This window comes from Schizosaccharomyces osmophilus, chromosome 3 (assembly GCF_027921745.1).
Source record: "Schizosaccharomyces osmophilus chromosome 3, complete sequence".
In the NCBI taxonomy this organism is placed as follows: Eukaryota; Fungi; Ascomycota; class Schizosaccharomycetes; order Schizosaccharomycetales; family Schizosaccharomycetaceae; genus Schizosaccharomyces; species Schizosaccharomyces osmophilus.
In genome coordinates, this window is record NC_079240.1 from 348,169 (window position 1) to 365,456 (window position 17,288).

A 17,288-nucleotide genomic window follows, 5' to 3' on the forward strand; every position below is an offset into this window, starting at 1 on the left:
AGGTAACATAATTTAGTAATTGGTTTATTATCTTTTTCCAAGTAAGCTTCGGAAAAAACCCTTTGTCTTGCTCTTGGATGAAGGATCCTGTTCCTCAACTTCTGGTTTGGCTTTTCCAAATTCTGTTTGTTGGCCTAAGTATGTAATGGCTAAATCAAAGAAAAGTGGTTTAGCAGGAATGGGTCGTAAATTCAATTGAGTTAAGTTCAAGGGTTCCTCCGACTCCACAGTTGCATACTGATTCATAGACTCGACCAGCGATAAGTCCTTCGGTTTTTGATTAATCATTTCCATAGAAGCCAAGCTTCGCAAAAGTAAAATTCGTTTCTTCAAATCTTCAGGCTTTGTTTGCAATTCCGCAACAATATCAAAAGCTATTTCCAGAGGGTTTTCCTCAAAATTATGAAGGCAATCATTTGCTTCCTCATAATAATTACCTGCACGGATACACATAGCAAGTCCTTTGGCTTTGTCTCGTGATTGATAGGCTTCGGCAATGACCTGGCATCGCCTAGCTTTAGCTATATTGATCTGAGCTTCCAGCTGTACCATCATGCCGCTATCTTTTGCGATACCCGGTAAATTCTTGGCAGCTTCAATATTCTAAATAATTGTTAGACAGATTGTACAAGACGAAAAAAAACAACATACCTTGATGATTGTATCATACAAGCTTTGATGAGCTCTTAAATTTGCCAGCAAATTCGTAACGATTGGCTGTTCCTGGGTATGAATGTCCCGCTGAATTCTGAGCACGATAAGGTTATATGCAAGATAACTATAGCAAATTGAAAGCTCCTGATATTCATTACTTTCGGGGGAAATACCATCCAAAATACTTTTTGTTGTCTTTTCAGCATTGGCCCAAGCACCAAGCAAACGATCATTTACACTTGTAGAGCTTTCCATGCTTGCCTGAACATCATGAATACCGTACAAAGCCAATACTATTTCGGGATGTGTAATCTGAACGGTTTGATTACGCCAGGTGATTTGAGTGATGGAGGAAGTACCGGCTTGATCTTCAGCATTCGATTCTAACATCTGAGGGTTCAAAACTCGAATTTGTTGAACAACTAAATCCTCTTTTGAAACATTTGCAAGCATAAGAACGTCTAATGATTCTGTCTGGTTTTCTAAGCCGCTTCGCTGGGCGACATAGCGTATGGTAGAGTCGATTTGTCCAACTAATTCATTGAAGACTCCTCGTTGATGGTCTGACAACTCTTTCAGAGACCGTTGCAATTGCTGAAATGCTAAGCGAGAAGAACTGAATGAGCGCAAAGAATCTTCCCATGATCGCTTCTCGTAATAAAATGTACCTTCAATGTATTTCATGAAAGCTGCAGCCTCTAAAATAAAAAGATGATTACTATGATCTTTTACCTCGCAAAAAGAAACCAATTCCTTGGAGGCTTGCAACCCCCGTTTCAGTCTTCGAAGAGCATGTTGACGTTGAGAAGATCGCAAGTATGCATATTGTTGGAATGCGCGATCAGCATTTAACAGTTGGACTTCTGCGAATCTTAATCATATTAGCTACTTTATTCAAACTTATACCTCTCTTAATTTTCAATACCTCTTGTCAGCCGATGTCTTTGGCTTTCCACCTTTCTGAGTAATGTTTAAAGCTTTCCTCAGGGAATGAATGCGCTGTGATAAGTATCTGATATACTCAGTCCCTTCATAAAAATGATCAGAGCGAGCCTCCAGAAGCAAAGGCAATAGATAAAACCCTGCTTTTTCCATATTTTGAAGAATTTGGCTCTGCACACGCGATCCTTCCGACTAAGCACTGCTTCGTGCATACATTACATCGCTAATTTTTCGAAAACAAATTTAAGCACACTTCTTATGGTGCCTTGTTTAGTTTATAGTGCGGTTTTCCATTAGGTTTTAAACCCGCTTTACGTAGTGTAGAACTACTTTCTCACATACTTAACGAAATGGTACTTTTGCGTTAATAAACAATTACTCGAGAATCTTAAAATCGCATTTTGACTATTGTCTATTCATTGAAAGGATGTGTTCCATTTGGGTGCACTTTATTAGAGTTGATGATAATAGTTGATTGACACAGAAGAAATGTCCTTCATTAACACAGTTTGGTGCTTGACATGCATGGCTTTCAACTTGTAAGCGCTCGTGAACACAGTAAACTGTCGCATGTGGATTGCACATTGAACAGAAGTACAATTTTCCTATTCTCCTACAGTATTGGGAACAACTAAGACAGAGTTAAGTTACAAACGAGTTTTACAGAATTCAACTTTAACGCTTCCATGTAAAACGACTTTTCAACATATGGCAGCAAGTTACCAACATTTTAAATACTTATAAAAACACGATAATAGCAATGGAAGGCTTAACCATGAATTATTTCGCATACTTTCGGTATTCTGCGTTAGTAAACAATAACAAGACCAAAAACAACAGTAGAGGTAGTTGCTACAACGAATACAATAGTGTAAAATCAAAGAAAGGAATAATATTATCGTTTTCGGAGACCTTAGACAAGGTGTTTCATAAATGCTTACTGCTTGGACTTTGCTTGTCGCTTACCAACTACCACTTCATAAAACAAGAAGAATTGTCAGCAAGTCGATTCATTTCAAAATAACAGAAAAACTGGCTATTTGGATGAAAGACGCAATATGGAATGAATGTTGGTAGGAAAAGTGATTTGTTTCCTTTCGAAACTTGTACCAGATTACCGCTCCCTTCATTAGAGCCAACTCTTTTGCGAGAGCTAGGGGTTTTAAATGAAAATGAAAGCGCCAAACGAAAATATTATGACTTATCAGCAGGCTTAGAAGAGTTTTCCTCAGCGAAGGATAATACATTGCTCGGAAAAGACGTTTTTTTAAGTGTTTCCACTACCTCTGGTTTAATTGATTACAAGGACGAAACGGTGAATGAAGATGTAGCTGGAAGCCATTTTTTAGAATCCGTTGCCGATAGGAAGCGCATAAAGTCTCAGAGTCCGGATTTGGATTCTGCCTCCTATAATCAAAACGCGCTCATCGACTCGAACGTTTTAGGTTGCTATTCAAATTGGGAGGGGACAAATTTTCTTTCGAAAGAAGCAAAGACTCCATTCTTTTCAGAGTGTCCTCCTTTCATCTACGACGCGTTTCTACATGAAGACGGCTCTCCCGATGTTCCTGTTCAACAAATTTCGTCTCAACAAGTCTATATATCATTATGTGCTTTGGTACAAGGGTTCGAAACCTTTTTATTCTTTTGGGACAACGAGGATGCGACGTTCTGTGTTTCTAATCTCGTTTCCATGTCTGGAACGTCTCAGCTTTCCTTTACCAGTTTTACCACAAAGTTCGTTTCGTTTGGTACTTTAATACGCAACTCTATTAAGAAAATCAAAAATCCCGTATCAATTGGACAGTTTTACTTGTTCAACTTTTGCGCAAATGGTATTACTCAGTATCGGAATGAGTTACAGGCTTGGTTATATGATACCCACTCACCAACGTGTGGGCCTTTATCCCTTCTGACTTATATCCGAAGATTTGATCCTTTGTTTCATATGCTCGAATATGTTTTGCATATTCCACCTGCTCGTCAAGATACTATATCTATAATGAACGCTCTTTATGATTATACGAATATGTGCCAAAACACTAAAAATTATCCAATAGCTTTGGAATGCTTTGCTTATTGTTCTGACCCCTTTTTCCTAAAATTAAATGCGGCATTGGACTTTACGGTTACCAATAAGCGTATACAAAATTTTGTACATACATTTCCTAACTTTTTTCCTTCTGAGCTTACCCTGCTTCTAGCTGAATTCTTGGATTCTTTCACTATAATTCAAGATTATCCTGTATTTTTTGAAGCATTGCGACCAAAGTTAGCTACTTCTCTCAAAGTTGGTTTCTCCCTTAGTGAGAACTTTCTATATCCCCGACCAAAGGCAGCATCCTTAGATTTATCAGACGATGAGTATTCAAAGGAGAAACGAAACGTCAATGAAGAAGAAAACTTTGAAGTTCTGCTTGAAAAGATGAATATGACTCCAAACATCGATGATGAGGTCCCCGATTTACACTTTGTAGAAGGGCCAGAGGGAACGTTACCATTAAGTCTAGTTATGCAATTGTGTATATACAATCCGATTCAGGACTATATTCTGGTACTTATGCGAGCCCTGTATCAATCTTTGTTTACGCAATGTTTTGCTTCTCAGGTATTATCGCTTTTACAAAATATATGCTGCTTCCAAAGCCCGGCATTTGTTGACGAAATAATGTGTTTTATTCGAGATGATTTCTTTGGATTAGATGATCCGTATTCCTTGGAGCATGCATTCGTAGCGTTTGCATCTTCTTCGAAACAATGCACGTTTCATGAAGTAGAGCGCCTTGGTTTGAATGAATTTGCAAGTTCTAATATACATATGCTCTTACACTACCACGAAGGAGAAATCCGACCCAAGACGTTTGGAGCATTAGGTCTAAAGTGCAAGATTTCCGGTCCATTACAGATGTTATTTCCAAAAGAAATATTAGATCTGTATTCTAAAATTTTTTCCATGGTATCACTTTTTTTTGAGCATAAAGCGTCTATAGAATACGAATTCCAGCAAAGTCGACGGCTTTGGGAGAAAAAGGTCAGAATCGAAAAATGGCTTTTTTACCAAAACATGAAGAGCAAAATATTTGATCTAATACATGTTGTTATTCCAGAAGCCATTTCTTCCTTTACTGATTCTTTCCTATCGCTTTCCTCGTTTTCATCAGACAGGCCGATCAGCTTATTTTCATCTGAAATAAATGAGAAGCATAAACAAAGTTTGATGTTATTAATGCAAGAAATAGAAGCCAATAATCCCTTCCTAGACGAAGGAAAGGAAACGATGGCTGAATAACAAGGCAATTTGTATGCTACACTTACACATACATTTACACTTCAACATTAGATAGATATTTTATAATATTTTACATTTATAATGGAGAAGTATAAAAACAGCTAGTAACTGTAAAAATATTGTAGATGCATAATAAAGAAACATTGAAATGTAAATATATAGATCACAGGCTTGTTGAAACGAGTTTTCTCGGAAAAGTAAATAAAGCTTCTTTTTGCTTGGATATTAAAAATAAATTGTACTACAGAAGGAGTTAAGTATGCCCAAAAAGAAAAGAAAAATAACAAAAGAAAAAGACAAAATCAATTTTAGAGATGAAACCGGTCACTGATTATAACAACGTGAAAAGGCTAGCAAACCCAAAACAGAATATTGCGGAAAGGGAAAACATATGCGAAGGAGGGATGGAGAGATTAAAAAAGTAGGGTATCAATTACCAGAAATAGAATAGAATAAAATAAAATAGGAATGTTTACCAGATGAAAGCGTCATTGCGGTAACGGTAGAGAGAGGTCTTGTTTAGGTTGATAAAGGAAGAAGAAGAATTGCTTGCATTTAATTTGGGAAGGGCGCGGCTATTGTTTGTATAGACGCAAATACCTTGATTTTCGTAACCAATGTTTTGGCAAGTAGCACCGCCATAAGCAGTGCGCAAAGCGTTGTTGCAATTGACTGGGTATTGGGTACCGTTGAAGCAAGTATTGACAAGATGGGGATACTCTTCGTTGCAGTAAGTCTTATTACAAGCCCATTGATCAAGAGAATCACGAGCGAAAAGAAGAGGCTTTTCAACGACATTGGAGTAGCTTAAAGAGAGCTTGGGTAAGGCGCTCTTCTTGGAACTCTTGCTAGGGGAAGAAGATTTGGTGTCAAAATTGGAAGAATTGCTAGTTCCAGAAGAGTTAGAGGCACCGATTTGACACAGACCGCGAGTAAGACCATAATAAGGTTCCGTGGCGATGCAAGAGGCACCCTGGTCGCTGGGATACCCAAGGACGGTGGGGCAGTTCAAAAGAACAGTACTGTGGTTGGCACAGATGGCAATGACTTGAGGAGACACACAAAGGTTGGAACCAGAGACATGGCAATAGGTGCCTTCAGAAATGTTGTAGTAAGGAGTGTTTGCGATCTTGCTATTCATGTCGGGATATAGGGCAGAGCGTTTTTTGAGACCATCGTTGCTGATCTCTGAAGCAGTACATGCTTGGAACAAAACCAATGCCAAAAAGATGGCAGAAAGAGGGTTTATGAGAGAGAAGGATGTCATTTTAAAAAAAAAATCAAAATAGATAATAGATGATCGAAAATCGTAAATCGAGAGTTGAAACTTTTTACAACAATGGATGGAAAAAAAATGAGTAAACAAGTATTTTTTTAATGAATCAAAGGCTTTTCAAAGGATCAATGCGAATAGAAGGATCAATGGGTATAGAAAGACGATGAAAGTTTTTACAAGTCCTCTTTCTTTCTTTTTAAACCTTATAGATTGTACAAAGATGGATGAATGAGTTTGTAAGACGTAGGCAAAACGTCGCAGCTGAGTGCTTATATAGTCATAGATAGGCAAGATTGTTTACATATTTCGTAAGAAAGATCTACGTGGCGACCGAGCCGTTTAGACCACTCAATACTCGTAGCGGACTTTATAGTTCACCCAGCAACGCATATGACGTCAAATGTAAATAAATAAACAAGAAGTCATGCGTCGATGTAAACAAGCCACCCTGTGTTTGAACCCTGTTGAACAAGCAGCAAAACAAGACATTTTCGATGGAAAGTGCAGAAAAGAAGGAAAAAATGATTCTAAAGGATGTAATGTAGTTGTGTAAGTAGTTTTGTTGTCGAAGGTGTCTCTGTGTACTCGTTTGTTTGGTTGATTATCAGTACGAAGATTAGATCACCTATTGGAGGAGCGCTCATACTAAAAGATGTAGCCTTTTGCCATCCAGTGTTTGCCTTTGCCTTGGGAGACTCATGACAGGCAGCAAAGAAAATGAGAATAGAATTTAATTAAATTAAATTAATATTGAAATAAAAAAATAAAAAAGAGGAAAATGAAAAAATTCCTTTTTGATTTGGCTGGCAATGGAAATATCCTATGTCCTATGTACTAGAAGAAAAGCATCGAGTTGAACAAGTAATGAGTTGAAAATATAGCAGTACAAAAAACAAACTATTTTCTTCTTTTTTTTTCATTTTTTTTTCGAAATTTCTTTTATTCCCATCATTAGAAAAGAAAAACGCTTTTCTAAAAAAAACTCGGATTGTTTACATACGAACTACAGGGTACAGCATATCCTGTTACCTAAAGTTGTCTACATGACGCTGGCCATGGTGAACGCACACGTACCTTCTGCCAACGCATCTTTTCTAGAGAGATGTCTGATAGCATTAATTTTCGTGAGGCTGGATACAATTTTACTACGATTCTCAAACGGTAAGTTCTGTCATAAACATGCATCCATTTCGTTCTCCGCCAAATCCAAGTGTCACTAATCCCGGGTTTGTTTAGATTGGAAGCGGCAACCTCTCGTTTAGAGGATCTAGTGGAAAGCGGCCATCAGCCTCTTCCCAATTTGCACCGAGCTTCCAGAGACCATAATGCCCAAACCCACAGCATTTCGATGAACTCCCATACTTCCCACAACGGTACCAATAGCCCTGCCATCGCTGCTGTCCGGGAACACTCGTCTCCAAACGTAACACCTCGCCATAGTTCCAGCAACGGCAAGTCGGATTCTAGTTCTCCTTCCATTGCTGCCTATGACGAGTTCTGTTCCAAATACCTCAACGAATATGTTCAATCAAGTAAAAAGCTTGGTGGACTTGTCCAACAACAAAGTGAACACGTCGAGAATGCATTCAAGCTCTTGCGCGGCATCTTGGTCGTCGCCATGAAAGCAAAGAAGCCTGAATACGAGTCCCCTGAATTTTTTGAGTTTTTGAAGCCCATTCAATCCGAGCTTCTTAGCACGACCAATATCCGTGATGAACACCGTACGGATCCTTTGTTCAACCAACTCTCTACCGTCATGAGTGGTATTAGCGTTTTGGGTTGGGTCACCATTGAACCTGCACCTGTCTCTTTCATGTCTGAAATGAAGGATTCCTCTCAATTCTACGCAAACCGTGTTTTGAAGGATTTCAAAGGAAAAGACGAACTTCAGGTTTCTTGGGTCCGTTCGTACCTTACCCTGCTGACGGAACTTGTCAACTACGTCAAGACCCATTACAAAACCGGCTTGGTCTGGTCCAACAAACCTGACGCTCCTCCTTTGAAGGATGTTATGAAAAACGCTGCCAACAAGCAACAACAAGATGAATCCTCAGGAAATTCATCTTCAAGCGGAGCTGGTGGGTTGCCTCCCCCACCACCTCCTCCTCCACCATCGAACGACTTTTGGAAGGACAAGGAAGAGACCAAGGGAGATGAAAAGACCGGCATGGGCTCTGTCTTTGCCGAAATCAATAAAGGAGAAGTCATCACCTCTGGCCTCCGAAAAGTCGATAAGCATGAAATGACCCATAAAAACCCTGATTTACGAAAGACCGGTCCTACACCCGGTCCCAAACCCAAGACTACCTCTTCCGGAGTTAAGGACGAATTAGCCGTTCCACCGAAGCCAGCAAAAGCTCCTCGCATTGAGTTGGAAAATACCAAGTGGTTTGTTGAAAATCAAGTCAACAACCATAGCATCGTCTTGGAAGGCGTTGAGTTGAAGCACACTGTGCAAGTCATCGACTGTTCCAACTGTACTTTGATAATCAAGGGAAAGCTTAATGCAGTTTCCTTGTCAAATTGCAAGCGTACAAGCGTTGTCGTGGACGCTTTGGTTGCCGCTTTTGACATTACCAAATGTAGTAATTTTGGTTGTCAAGTCATGGACTACGTACCTATGATTGTCGTTGATCAATGCGACGGCGGAGCCGTTTATTTGAGTAAAAACTCTCTCAAAACAGAGATTACCACTAGTAACTCTTCCAGTTTGAACGTTAATGTTCCTACTGAGGATGGAGACTATGCTGAACGCGCTATTCCTGAACAAATCAAGCATAGAATTAACGAAAAGGGAGAACTTGTTTCCGAAATCGTTCGTCACGAGTAAACGCAAAGTATGAATAAGAAATGAGTATATGGCATAAATTGTTTTTGGATGAACCGCTTTTATCATTTCTTTAAGAAGTATATAAATATGAATATAAATGTATATTTATATTTATTTAATTTATGACAGGACGATGTACTGAGTCTCGATTCCCATAGGAAGCGTTTCCAATGAAATATCCGTGATGGTGAATTTCGTATTTTTATCATCCATTCAATGATGTCTTGTATGTTTTCTTTTTTTTTCTCGTCTTGGATGAACAGAGCGCTGAAAGGAAATGCGTGCTTTTATGAACTTTTGCCAATGCCGATCTTTTACGACGAATAATGTGAATGATGCTGATATGTCTCGAGCTGTATGTGCTTTGATATACCAGTCTAGAGGAGGAAATATGGTTGTTTTCGTTTCTATATTTGTTTTTGTTAGAACCCGAAAGACTTCCATCCATCCCTCCGTTCCATCGTTATGCAATATTGCTTTTCAAAAGCAAAGATATTGACTGAACGTTCTTCTTACTTTTTCTTATAGAATATTACAATTTTGTTTAATAATATAGAGTACGAATTTTTAAACGTTTCTTTGATTCATGCGACACTATCAACGGTAATTTTTTTCTTTCTTTTGCAAATTCGTTCCTTTCTTGCATTAAGTGAAACAAGCTAAAAGGAAATGTATGGTAAATCTATACAAGAAAGAATCGTAAAACGAAGGATCGGTTGATGAAAAACTAATGACTGTCTATTGTTGATATTCGGCATTAACATTTTGCTTTTCTAAACAAAAAGCGAGGATTCGTAATTTCCTAAAATGAGTAGTGGGGAGCGAATGCTTCGGTACTAAAACGAAGGCTTGTTGGTCGATATTCTTTGCTCGGGTATGGAGCGTATTATGGAATACGTAAAACGTCAGTTCGTGAGCGGATGCTTCCGAAGAGTATATATACGTGATGGGAAGAAACCAACTTTTCCTTTACCAAATCCCCCTCTAAAGTAATAAACGCAGACAGAAAAGAAGACTCCGGTTTTCCATTCATTATAAAAACGATAAACCTTTCAAGGTAAGTTGCTTCGGAATTGCAGATGGAAAATTATTCACAATGGGCTTTGTTGCAAACGATGTGATGTTCAAGTATGAATAGAGCACAGAGCATAGTGTATATGGTAGAACTACAAGAGTAGGATCATCGGTCAGAGTCGAAGAAAGAATGCTAGTGAGAAACTAGGAGAGGATGAATACGGAACGGAGGAGAGCCGTACAAAAGTACGCTTTGCTTGTATAGGAGGGCTGTTTCGATTTCTTTCTTTCGGTTCATGTCTCTTGTTTCATCTTGTAGTTATCTGCTTTCTTACCCTTGGAATTATGCCCGCGTCTATATTCAGTGTGAAAGAAGTAACATTATGCCCAGTGATATCATTGCATACGAGAAAATCAAGCCGAAAGAGTTGCGCTAACACTTCGTGTAGAAAAGCTTAAACGTGTTCTTAGAAAAATGATGTATAAAACAGTTTTGCAAAGAATGGGCATGAAGACATGCATGCCTCGCCCTTTTTCAACTAGCTCTAGACTTAATTACAAGGTAGCTGTTTTGGGTGCCGGTGGTGGTATTGGCCAACCTTTGTCCATGCTTTTAAAGACAAACACAAAGGTCTCTGAATTGGCTCTTTTTGACATCAAGGGTGGTCCTGGTGTTGCCGCTGATATCGGCCACATCAACACCTCTTCCAATGTTAACGGTTATTCCCCTGATGACAAGGGTCTTGAAAGGGCTTTGAAGGGCGCTGATGTGGTTGTCATTCCCGCTGGTGTTCCTCGTAAGCCCGGTATGACCCGTGATGATTTATTCAAGACCAACGCCTCTATTGTTCGCGATTTGGCTTTTGCTGCTGGTGAAACCGCGCCTAATGCCAAGTATCTTGTTGTCACAAACCCCGTCAACTCCACTGTCCCTATCTTCAAGAAGGCTTTGGCTCGTGTTGGCGTTCACCAACCTAAGCACTTGTTTGGTGTCACCACGTTGGATTCTGTCCGTGCTAGCCGTTTTGCTTCTCAAGCCACCAACGGTCTTGCTGAAATCCTCCGTATTCCCGTTGTCGGTGGTCACTCAGGTGCTACTATTGTCCCCCTCTTGTCTCAAGGACGCGTTGATTTGACTGGCGCTGACCGCGATAGCCTCGTTCATCGTATTCAATTTGGTGGTGACGAAGTTGTTAAAGCCAAGGCTGGTGCCGGAAGCGCTACCTTGTCTATGGCTTACGCCGGAGCCCGTATGGCCTCCTCTGTCATCCGTGCTTTGGATGGCGAATCCGGTGTTGAAGAATGCACCTTTGTCGAGTCTCCTTTGTTCAAGGATCAAGGTATCGACTACTTCTCTTCCCGCGTCACTTTGGGCAAGGATGGTGTTGAGACTATCCACCCTGTTGGCCCCATCAATGAATACGAGGAAGGTCTTCTCAAGGTTGCTCTTGGTGATTTGAAGAAGAGCATTGAAAAAGGTGAACATTTTGTTGCATAAACTACTTTAGCGAACTCTCCACTTGCTATTCCAATCGTTCTTTAGTCTTAACGCAATTTGTTAATGATATCTATGCCTAGACGAAAATTCGTTTTATTTTCTTGTATTCCAAACTCGTAATGTTTTTACTTTCTACCCTACTGTGGATTTTTATCGCTTTTCGTATCCACTCAACTGTAAATGCAATTGAACATTCCTAGGTGCTGTAGCGTATTCCAAATTAAATCAAAGGTTAGCAGATTTTTATTCATAAGGCCATCAAAATTATAAATTTATTTGTATTTTTCCAGAGAAACCAATTTTGAGGTTTTCATTGGGGGTCTTTTCATTCTTTACTTTGTCTGCATTTACGACGTCTCAAGGCGAAGTTAACGAAATTCTCTTACCAAACCAGTAGACACACCAGAATTCTGTCAACTCTTTAATATATGATATAGAATGCCATTGAAAAGAAAAACGGATTACAAATCAATAGAAAAACTTGATCAAAAATCGGTATATACATCTTTCGTGTTTTTCGTGGAAAGAGAGGATGTACTAACAAAATTGTGCAGGTTGAAAAGGCTTCGGCAGCTTTACTACAATATGTGAAACGAAAAGGGTACAATCCTGAGAAAGAAAGGATATACTTACAAATTAATACATTTCATCCGCCTGAAAACGAATCGCTAAGGAGGCCCAGTAAAATGTAAGTAAAATAGTTTTTAAGGGTCGACAATTCAATGATTCACGCCTATCGAGAGTTGAATTTCCTGAGCTGTTTCCTTTAGTAGGAATGGTCGTGTTGATTTTGGTTGCTGAACATTGGCACATTTCACAAGGTTTTGTTCTGACTCTTTAGGGATTGGCCAAACATCAATTCTTTTTACTAACGTTATACTAGTTTTCTTCCTAATCGTGTCTTACATGCAGAAGATGCCTGCTTGTTTGTGAAAGGCTCTCAGCAGCAATTGCAGGACGAGGTAGAAAAGCAGGGGTTGGACGAGATTATCACAAAAGTCATTAGCATTGCAAGGTTGAAGTTAAAATACAAGACTGTGAAAGAAAAATGTCAGTTACGTGATTCCCACACATTTTTTTTCATGGATAAACGAGCTGCAAAGGACGTGACAGCATTGATGGGTATGGTGCTTGCTCAAAAAAAGATTAAAACTTTTCCGATTTCTGTAGATCAAAAGAAAGACACGATTCGTCATCAGGTCGCTCGTTGCTTGCATTCTACCTATTTTCAATTATCCGCTGGTACAAGTCATACTATTCTATGCGGGCTCGCTTCTCAAAGCACCGACCAGTTACGCCAAAATATTGAAGCCATATTTCGTTCTTTGTTAGGAAATTTCATTCCTAGAGGATGGAATGCAATCGATAATGTTGCTGTAAAGACAGCCGACAGTGCCTCTCTTCCTATTTGGCACTCAGATCAGGCAGCCGCTGAGTATAAGAGGAACGCTGTTCATATCCAAGATAGCCGTCCTCCTACCAAAAAGGAATTACGAGCAATGCAAAAAGGAATTCAAGTTCCTAATAAACCCCTTTAAAACAGTTTTTTTACAGCTGTTGTTTGGTTGATTGGCGTTTAAGCCGTGTACTGTCTGTTTATCTTACTAGACGCTGGCTTTTTTGCATGGTTTTGGTATATATTTGGAAAAATTACAGGGTAATCGGTTCATTATTCGTTTCAGCAAACTCAAAAGTCTCTTTTTTAGGCAGGTATTTAATAAGAACATGGCTTTTGCTTTTTGCCAGCAAGAGTTTTAAAATTAGTTTACAATTTACAAAAAAAAAAAGAAAGAAAAGATCTCAATTTCATTATATACATTTAAAACTAGTTTATTATGTTCATCCAAGCTTTTTTTCATCGATCTCCTTTATAGTGATATTAACATAAGGGAAGTTTGGTTTCGTTCTGTACCTCCCATTTCAAGCAAGCTTGGAATTCTTGAGGAAAGATTTGATTTTTTTGAAATTGAGACGAATCCAATTTTATTATGAACTTTTGGAATCTTTCTTTGCTTTTCTACATTTCGGCTGCGGTCGCTTTCCAAGATACTTATCCATTATTTGCATTTTCGTCATCTTCGTAAGTCCAACATGTACCAATATCAAGGCTTGCAAAGCTAACAATTATTTTAAGAGCTGTAATTGATGCAAATGAAGGACCAGTCTTAACTTCCTACTCGAATTTCAACAATAAGGCAGAACAATTCCTGTCAAACTGCGATGCTACCACTGTTTTCATTTACCAGCCTGGTCTTCAGGCTGAAGACTTTCACTCTTCTGCTTTATCTAATATGAAACGTATTTCCTTGGACGCTGAATCTCAATACATCTTACCCTATTCCAAGGAACGTTTACATCCTGATGGACTTATTTACGATGCCAAAGTTTCTTGCTCTTCGAGAATTGTAAATATCGACCCTACTCATGAGTCATTTCCTATTTTAGAAAAAAACCAAATTAGTGTGATTTCTATGAAGGATTTGTCTTTAGGTGCTAAATCACGCGAACAAGAATTATTTGAGTTGGATCAGGTCATTTATTCGCTCTATTCAAGTATTCCTGATGATATTGAGTATACCTTTTTCCTGACTTCCTCTCCAAAGTTTGCAACCGTGCAAGTGTCAGAGGACAACAACACCAAACAAAAGGAGGACGAAGATGAGGAAGATGAATCTTTGAATATGGAGTCGAATTACTTCGTGAGTATGAATCGTCTTCGTCATGCACAACCCATTTCCCTTCCCGTCGAAAATATGAACGATCGCGGCAATTCTCAAGTTCGTAACCAAGATAATCAAAGTGTATCTACTACTGACGGCAGCTTATTCGATCGCTATCAATTTTTTACTCCGGGAATTTTTATGGGATATCTAGCTCTAGTGGTTTTGGTGCCTACTTTGATCATTTCTTGCAAATTGCTCTCATCCGTTCAGATCAGCTACCATGCTTTTAGCAGCCCTCGTAAAAAGAATTTATCTGTAAAGCAATAATAATTTTGCTAATGCTAATTTCCACAAAGCGTTTCGCAGATGCTGTGCTTTTGATTTATGGAAAGCAATGAAAAAGTACTGTTACTTGCTTGGTATGAAAGACAATTTTAAAAGAATGGGTCCTGTGATCCTAAACTGATTCTTGCCCGATGATTATTCTATGAGAATGATAAATGGACTCAAATTGAACAATCGAGAAATATAAATTTGCAGTTTTGCTACTATGAAAACAGATTCAGTGCGAAACATGGCTAGAAAATGGCGCTAGATGTTTTACTGCTTGTTAGTCGCCCAAGTAAACAGATTAAATTGTCAAGCAAATTGATTTGATTACTTTTGCAATTTTAGAAAATGCCGTTCACCACATCGGAAAGGCTACAACGTGATGACGATTCGATTCTTTCACTAGAGATACTAGATGATGCATAATTCTCGACAATGTTGTTTGAATCAAGTATATGATGGTTCGAATTAAGAAAGAATCAGATGTTGAAATTACACACTATTTTGTTTCATATTTATTAGATAAATAATATCAATTCTCGATGTTTCATTTAGTCTTCCTATACATGAATTCAAGTATCATGGTTCTGCCATCACCAGTATTGCTTGCTGGTAGCCCTTCGTTAACCAACTTTGAACCTGCTTGTTTACAATTCCTTAAACTACTGAGAAAATCAATCTTAAATTCATTAAAAGTTTAGAAGAACACCAGTGGACCAATATGGCTTCTCAAAAAGTGTATCGGCCTCATCCTCGATATGCTGAAGGATTTCCCAGTCAGGCAAACATGAAACGCTCCATCTCGGTGATGTCTTTTACATCGTTGGATAATATGCGATCAACATTGTCCGGGTTATTCACTCCTTTAAGGCTAGAAGAAGAAGAAGAACAGGAAGAAGATGATGATTCATCCGTTCATGATTATGAAGACTACGCAAGTAAGCAGAAGGACGACGATCTCAAAAAAGAGAAAACAAAAAGGAGAATCATTTTGGAACCAAATTTATCCTTAAAGCTGTTATTCTTGAAGTTTCTGGCAATTTTTGGGCTAGGATCGATTTTTACTTATATGGCTGAAGGCATTCTCCAAGAAGCCAAACTGTCATCATTAACTGTTCGATGCGGAAGTTGGGTATTTAAGCCGAATTGGTCTGTTGCTTTTGGACTTGTAGCTATAGGACTTGCAGTTGCATATCGTTTGATGGATGTACGATGTCCATCTGGTTCTTCCGCAAGGAGAACATCACAATCTTCACAATTTCAGATTCTTTCGAGATATCTTGCTGCTTTTGCTACTCTTCTTCTCACTATGAAAGTAAGGTGAATCTGTGGTTTCGTTTATCAGTGGAAGAAACCAATCAGTCAATGATACTCCGGCTAACTTTCGCTTTTAGAAATTATTGAGCACTCAAAGTACCCACTCTTCTTTTGTTGCCTTGGTTGCCAGCGCTGTCACTATTTGGTACGTGTTTGATCGTTCAAAAAACGGTTTCACCGTCTCGTGTATAATGAGTATTATCGGTAGCATAGCGTATTATGCATTTGTTGATAGTACTCCATTCAGGTAAGTTTACATTGATTTTAGATTCTCGTACTTACATATTAGTCTTTTCGAAACCAACCCTTCAGAATACCAATTTCGTTATTGGATCCCTATGATTCTTTTCTCTGCCTCAACAATAGTGGGAAACGCCGGCCGTCTCCTCTTTTAAGTTTTTTTCACGATGGCTTATAAGTTCTGGACTCTTCAGTGTATGATTCTTTCAATTTTATGTTTGTATCTGTTATGACATTCTTCTAGAATATAATATGTATGGGCGATGGTTAAAGCACTGTATATTTCTTTTTCAATTTACTGTATTCGATTTTATTTTTGGTTCTATATATCCTCGGGAAATGTTTACTTTTATTCATACGATGTTTCAATGGCTATTGTCTTCAGTTCATTCCTTTGGTCGTCAGCTATTACTTTTGTGAGTCATCTTGGTTCATCAATCCGAGAAATTAATTTGATTTTAGGCAGTAAATGAGAAAAGGTTAAATTATACTCGCTTCGTAAATTTTATGCCGGCGGTCGCTACATCTCTTCATTTTGCATTCTCATCCAGACTTGCACGCTAGAAGTTTCGCTGTAAAAGTACTACTGATATGTATAATTTACATACTATTTTATTCAATAAATACAACCATTCCGTTTAGAAAAGCTTGATTGAATATTTGTTTATATGACTCCCTTATGTACTGAGACATAACCGTTTAAGTGTGCTGACGTGAAAACGAACAAGGTTATGAGACAAAGACAAGAGAACGCATCCTTTTTATTATTATTTTTGCTCAAAGAATAAAATAAAACCAATCTACCTTTTTTTTACGAAACTACTACCATTATTCCAGTCGCAAAAATTATTACTGTAAATTAATTCTTTTGTTTATTTACTACTTAGCGTAATTTTCGTGTCTCACTATTTGCTCTTGGATTGAGAAACGTGGTGCGCTACTCAGTCATTACTTTACCTTTCTCCTATCCTTTGCCTGGGAAGGCAAGACAAGAGTTTGTATGTGATTGTTTCATCCTATTCTATAAAAAACACCTGTTGTGTAATTTTGACTCTACGGTTTCGTTTCGTTGGCTTTTTTGGCTTTGTTTACGTCTTGCTACAAATCGAACGCGATCCATGTGCATCTTTAATCATAAAACCACAATATAGTACCTGAATGGTTTCTGTTTAGGGTTTGGATAGATATATATACATATATATATATCGACATATGTTTATACGCAAGAACATTTT

The 17,288-nt window shown here is 38.4% G+C and overlaps 8 protein-coding genes across 8 annotated transcripts; 6 read left to right on the forward strand and 2 right to left on the reverse strand.

The window, feature by feature from the left end:
• Positions 1–27: 27 nt before the first annotated feature.
• On the reverse strand, positions 28–1,749 carry srp68 (signal recognition particle subunit; the record flags this gene model as incomplete). The annotated part of the gene is made up of 3 exons (XM_056183001.1): positions 28–603; positions 652–1,525; positions 1,580–1,749. The coding sequence occupies 3 exons, from the start codon at positions 1,747–1,749 to the stop codon at positions 28–30; spliced, it is 1,620 nt and encodes a 539-aa protein (XP_056039234.1).
• A 910-nt stretch (positions 1,750–2,659) lies between these two features.
• alp16 (gamma tubulin complex GCP6 subunit Alp16) lies at positions 2,660–4,885 on the forward strand (the record flags this gene model as incomplete). Its single annotated transcript, XM_056183002.1, has 1 exon — positions 2,660–4,885. The coding sequence occupies one exon, from the start codon at positions 2,660–2,662 to the stop codon at positions 4,883–4,885; it is 2,226 nt and encodes a 741-aa protein (XP_056039232.1).
• Positions 4,886–5,357: 472 nt separating this feature from the next.
• On the reverse strand, positions 5,358–6,152 carry SOMG_04216 (Schizosaccharomyces specific protein; the record flags this gene model as incomplete). The annotated part of the gene is made up of 1 exon (XM_056183003.1): positions 5,358–6,152. One exon carries the CDS (start codon positions 6,150–6,152, stop codon positions 5,358–5,360), a length of 795 nt encoding a protein of 264 aa, XP_056039124.1.
• A 1,111-nt stretch (positions 6,153–7,263) lies between these two features.
• cap1 (adenylyl cyclase-associated protein Cap1) lies at positions 7,264–8,991 on the forward strand (the record flags this gene model as incomplete). The annotated part of the gene is made up of 2 exons (XM_056183004.1): positions 7,264–7,322; positions 7,398–8,991. 2 exons carry the CDS (start codon positions 7,264–7,266, stop codon positions 8,989–8,991), a joined length of 1,653 nt encoding a protein of 550 aa, XP_056039125.1.
• Positions 8,992–10,480: 1,489 nt separating this feature from the next.
• mdh1 (malate dehydrogenase Mdh1) lies at positions 10,481–11,503 on the forward strand (the record flags this gene model as incomplete). The annotated part of the gene is made up of 1 exon (XM_056183005.1): positions 10,481–11,503. The coding sequence occupies one exon, from the start codon at positions 10,481–10,483 to the stop codon at positions 11,501–11,503; it is 1,023 nt and encodes a 340-aa protein (XP_056039701.1).
• Positions 11,504–11,941: 438 nt separating this feature from the next.
• On the forward strand, positions 11,942–13,041 carry SOMG_04219 (U3 snoRNP-associated protein Cic1/Utp30 family; the record flags this gene model as incomplete). Its single annotated transcript, XM_056183006.1, has 3 exons — positions 11,942–11,998; positions 12,058–12,191; positions 12,387–13,041. The coding sequence occupies 3 exons, from the start codon at positions 11,942–11,944 to the stop codon at positions 13,039–13,041; spliced, it is 846 nt and encodes a 281-aa protein (XP_056039706.1).
• Positions 13,042–13,491: 450 nt separating this feature from the next.
• Positions 13,492–14,493, forward strand: big1 (ER membrane protein, chaperone for V-type ATPase, BIG1 family; the record flags this gene model as incomplete). The annotated part of the gene is made up of 2 exons (XM_056183007.1): positions 13,492–13,583; positions 13,638–14,493. The coding sequence occupies 2 exons, from the start codon at positions 13,492–13,494 to the stop codon at positions 14,491–14,493; spliced, it is 948 nt and encodes a 315-aa protein (XP_056038944.1).
• A 724-nt stretch (positions 14,494–15,217) lies between these two features.
• Positions 15,218–16,208, forward strand: ins1 (INSIG domain protein; the record flags this gene model as incomplete). The annotated part of the gene is made up of 3 exons (XM_056183008.1): positions 15,218–15,811; positions 15,891–16,060; positions 16,103–16,208. The coding sequence occupies 3 exons, from the start codon at positions 15,218–15,220 to the stop codon at positions 16,206–16,208; spliced, it is 870 nt and encodes a 289-aa protein (XP_056038942.1).
• Positions 16,209–17,288: the final 1,080 nt, after the last annotated feature.